This window comes from Perkinsus marinus, assembly GCF_000006405.1.
Source record: "Perkinsus marinus ATCC 50983 genomic scaffold scf_1104296948530, whole genome shotgun sequence".
Lineage (NCBI taxonomy): Eukaryota > Perkinsozoa > Perkinsida > Perkinsidae > Perkinsus > Perkinsus marinus.
In genome coordinates, this window is record NW_003210148.1 from 1,846 (window position 1) to 3,905 (window position 2,060).

Consider the following 2,060-nt stretch of genomic DNA (forward strand, 5'->3'; position numbering starts at 1 on the left):
GTGTGTCAGTGAGTTTGAAGCTGAAGGACCCTTCAAGGAGGAGGAGGAGCCTTCGTATTGTTTGCGCACAGTGAAGGTTTTCGTCTCCCATCTAGTAGTGGAGAGGAATATGTGTCGGATTGGGGAGCTTGCAGTCTTGGACTGTGAGGGTGAGATTCCGATCGTTCACTTAGAGAATAGGAGCACTCTGACTAGGTGATGATGGCACGGTGCTGTTGGAGACCCCAAGGGCATCATCTGGGGAGGCAGCAGTGGCCTCATTCACTTTATGGCGAGTTCAGTCCGACACCACTGGTAGTGATATGGAAGGGATCGTCGTTGGATTCTGGTAGATCTTCGGTGTATCGTGTCATCAGCGTAGTCATGAGCATGGCATTGTCCACTTCCTTTCAGCGGACGCTTACCTTCATCCGACTCAAGGGACTCGACTCGAATTGCAGCTCATCCTGCCGAGCCTGTCCTCTCCCTCGCCTTGGCATGCTAGTCGAATAGGCGCCCTGGCGAGGTGTTTGATCGCCTTCGCTGAGAGCACACCCGAGCCGCCTCCCTCGGACGCCCGGGAGCCACTCGAAACTGCGATGTCGGTCTACGTTGATCGATTAGCCATATCGCTAGGAGGTGGAGAGTCCGAACTTGACTTCTCCTTCCGAATGTGTTCGCTCTACGTCAATCCGACGCCCACTGGGAAGCACTGCACTGTAGAGGCGGGGGAGATGTATGTCGGCTCGGTGTTGCGGCCGTGGGTATTGCGAGATCTCGAGATGGCTAGCAAGTAGGATGGGTCGGAGAAAGGGAGGGAGGCGATGAGGTGGAATCGCTCAGGTTCCCGAATTCATGCGAAATTGAGAGCCTCGTAGGGCACTCGCGTGTTACACCATCCCTAAAGATAGAGCTAGACCTTCCGGATCGATCAGGAGTCGTTGAGAATAGACGGGTTATTATCACATTGAAACGTAAGAGCCTCCCCCGGGGTCGCAGATGGTGATGGAGTGGCTGCTTATAAATTGGCACTAATTAGTACTATCCGAATTCGGGTTGTGAAGGATCTCGTTTTATGATCATGGGTGTGCGATACAGTAATCGATCTCAACACAGGGCGTGGTTGGCAGGTATGCAGGGCGGGGGTAGGGTTGATGAGGTCTCGGCTTTGGCGGCGGGGATGGAGGGATTTGTGGAGGAAGTGGCGGCTGAGGTGGCGTTGGGGAGAGAGGAGGTGGAGGGGACAGAAGGAGCGGCAGTGTTTTATTTGCTGGTGGAGGATTGCCTTGTTGAGGGAAGTAAGGTTGGTCTTTATGTGGATTTGTGGTGTAGTGGTATAATTCGCGTTCGTGATGCGTGAGGTATCGAGTTCAATTCGCGGTCGAGCCTTTTTTGTTCAGGCACACTCGATGCTGCTGGCCTCCTCAACCCTCCAGACCCCTCTATCGAATGCCGAGATGTGAGGGGAGCAATCACCCTCACCGGGGAGGCGGCCCTTCCTTCCCTCCCACCCAATGCCTCCACACGGACCGTGAAGGTCCACATCGCCGAGACGGCCCTTTGGCTGCTAGATGGAGGCGGATCCAAACTTGACCAGGAACTGGTGAGCTTCACAACGGCATTGGGGAGTTTGCGCATTTCCTTTCTATTTTCTACTGTGTGGTCGTGCAGGTCCTCCCTTCACAGTCTTCAACCTCAGCTGGAGGTCTTTTGAAGGAGGTCGGTTTTGCCCAGATAGCAGCAGCGAAGGGTGTGACTGTGGTGGTGACAACCCCAGTGGCCCAAGACGCCCACTTGAGGGCTCGGATAGCATTGGATGTTCATCACCTACAGGGTGAGGGGACTAACCGCTCGAATCGCTGAATATCGATCGTTTCGACCAGTTTTGGAGTCATGGCTTGGTCGGTGTAGTTGGCCGTCTTCGAAGGGTGTGATATTTTATCTGTGCGGTGGATTGTCACTAAATTTTATCATCATGAATTGTGATATTTTTTTGTCGTAAAGATCATCACAATGTTGATCTCGAGAGTTGTCTTCTGTAATGTTCAGTGGGCTTGTGCGCCGACTCCCTAGCCAGTGTG

The 2,060-nt window shown here is 53.5% G+C and overlaps 1 protein-coding gene across 1 annotated transcript; it reads left to right on the forward strand.

Moving 5' to 3' along the window:
- Window positions 1-1,111: 1,111 nt before the first annotated feature.
- Window positions 1,112-1,842, forward strand: Pmar_PMAR002590 (hypothetical protein; the record flags this gene model as incomplete). Its single annotated transcript, XM_002778579.1, has 3 exons — window positions 1,112-1,277; window positions 1,380-1,582; window positions 1,651-1,842. The coding sequence occupies 3 exons, from the start codon at window positions 1,112-1,114 to the stop codon at window positions 1,840-1,842; spliced, it is 561 nt and encodes a 186-aa protein (XP_002778625.1).
- Window positions 1,843-2,060: the final 218 nt, after the last annotated feature.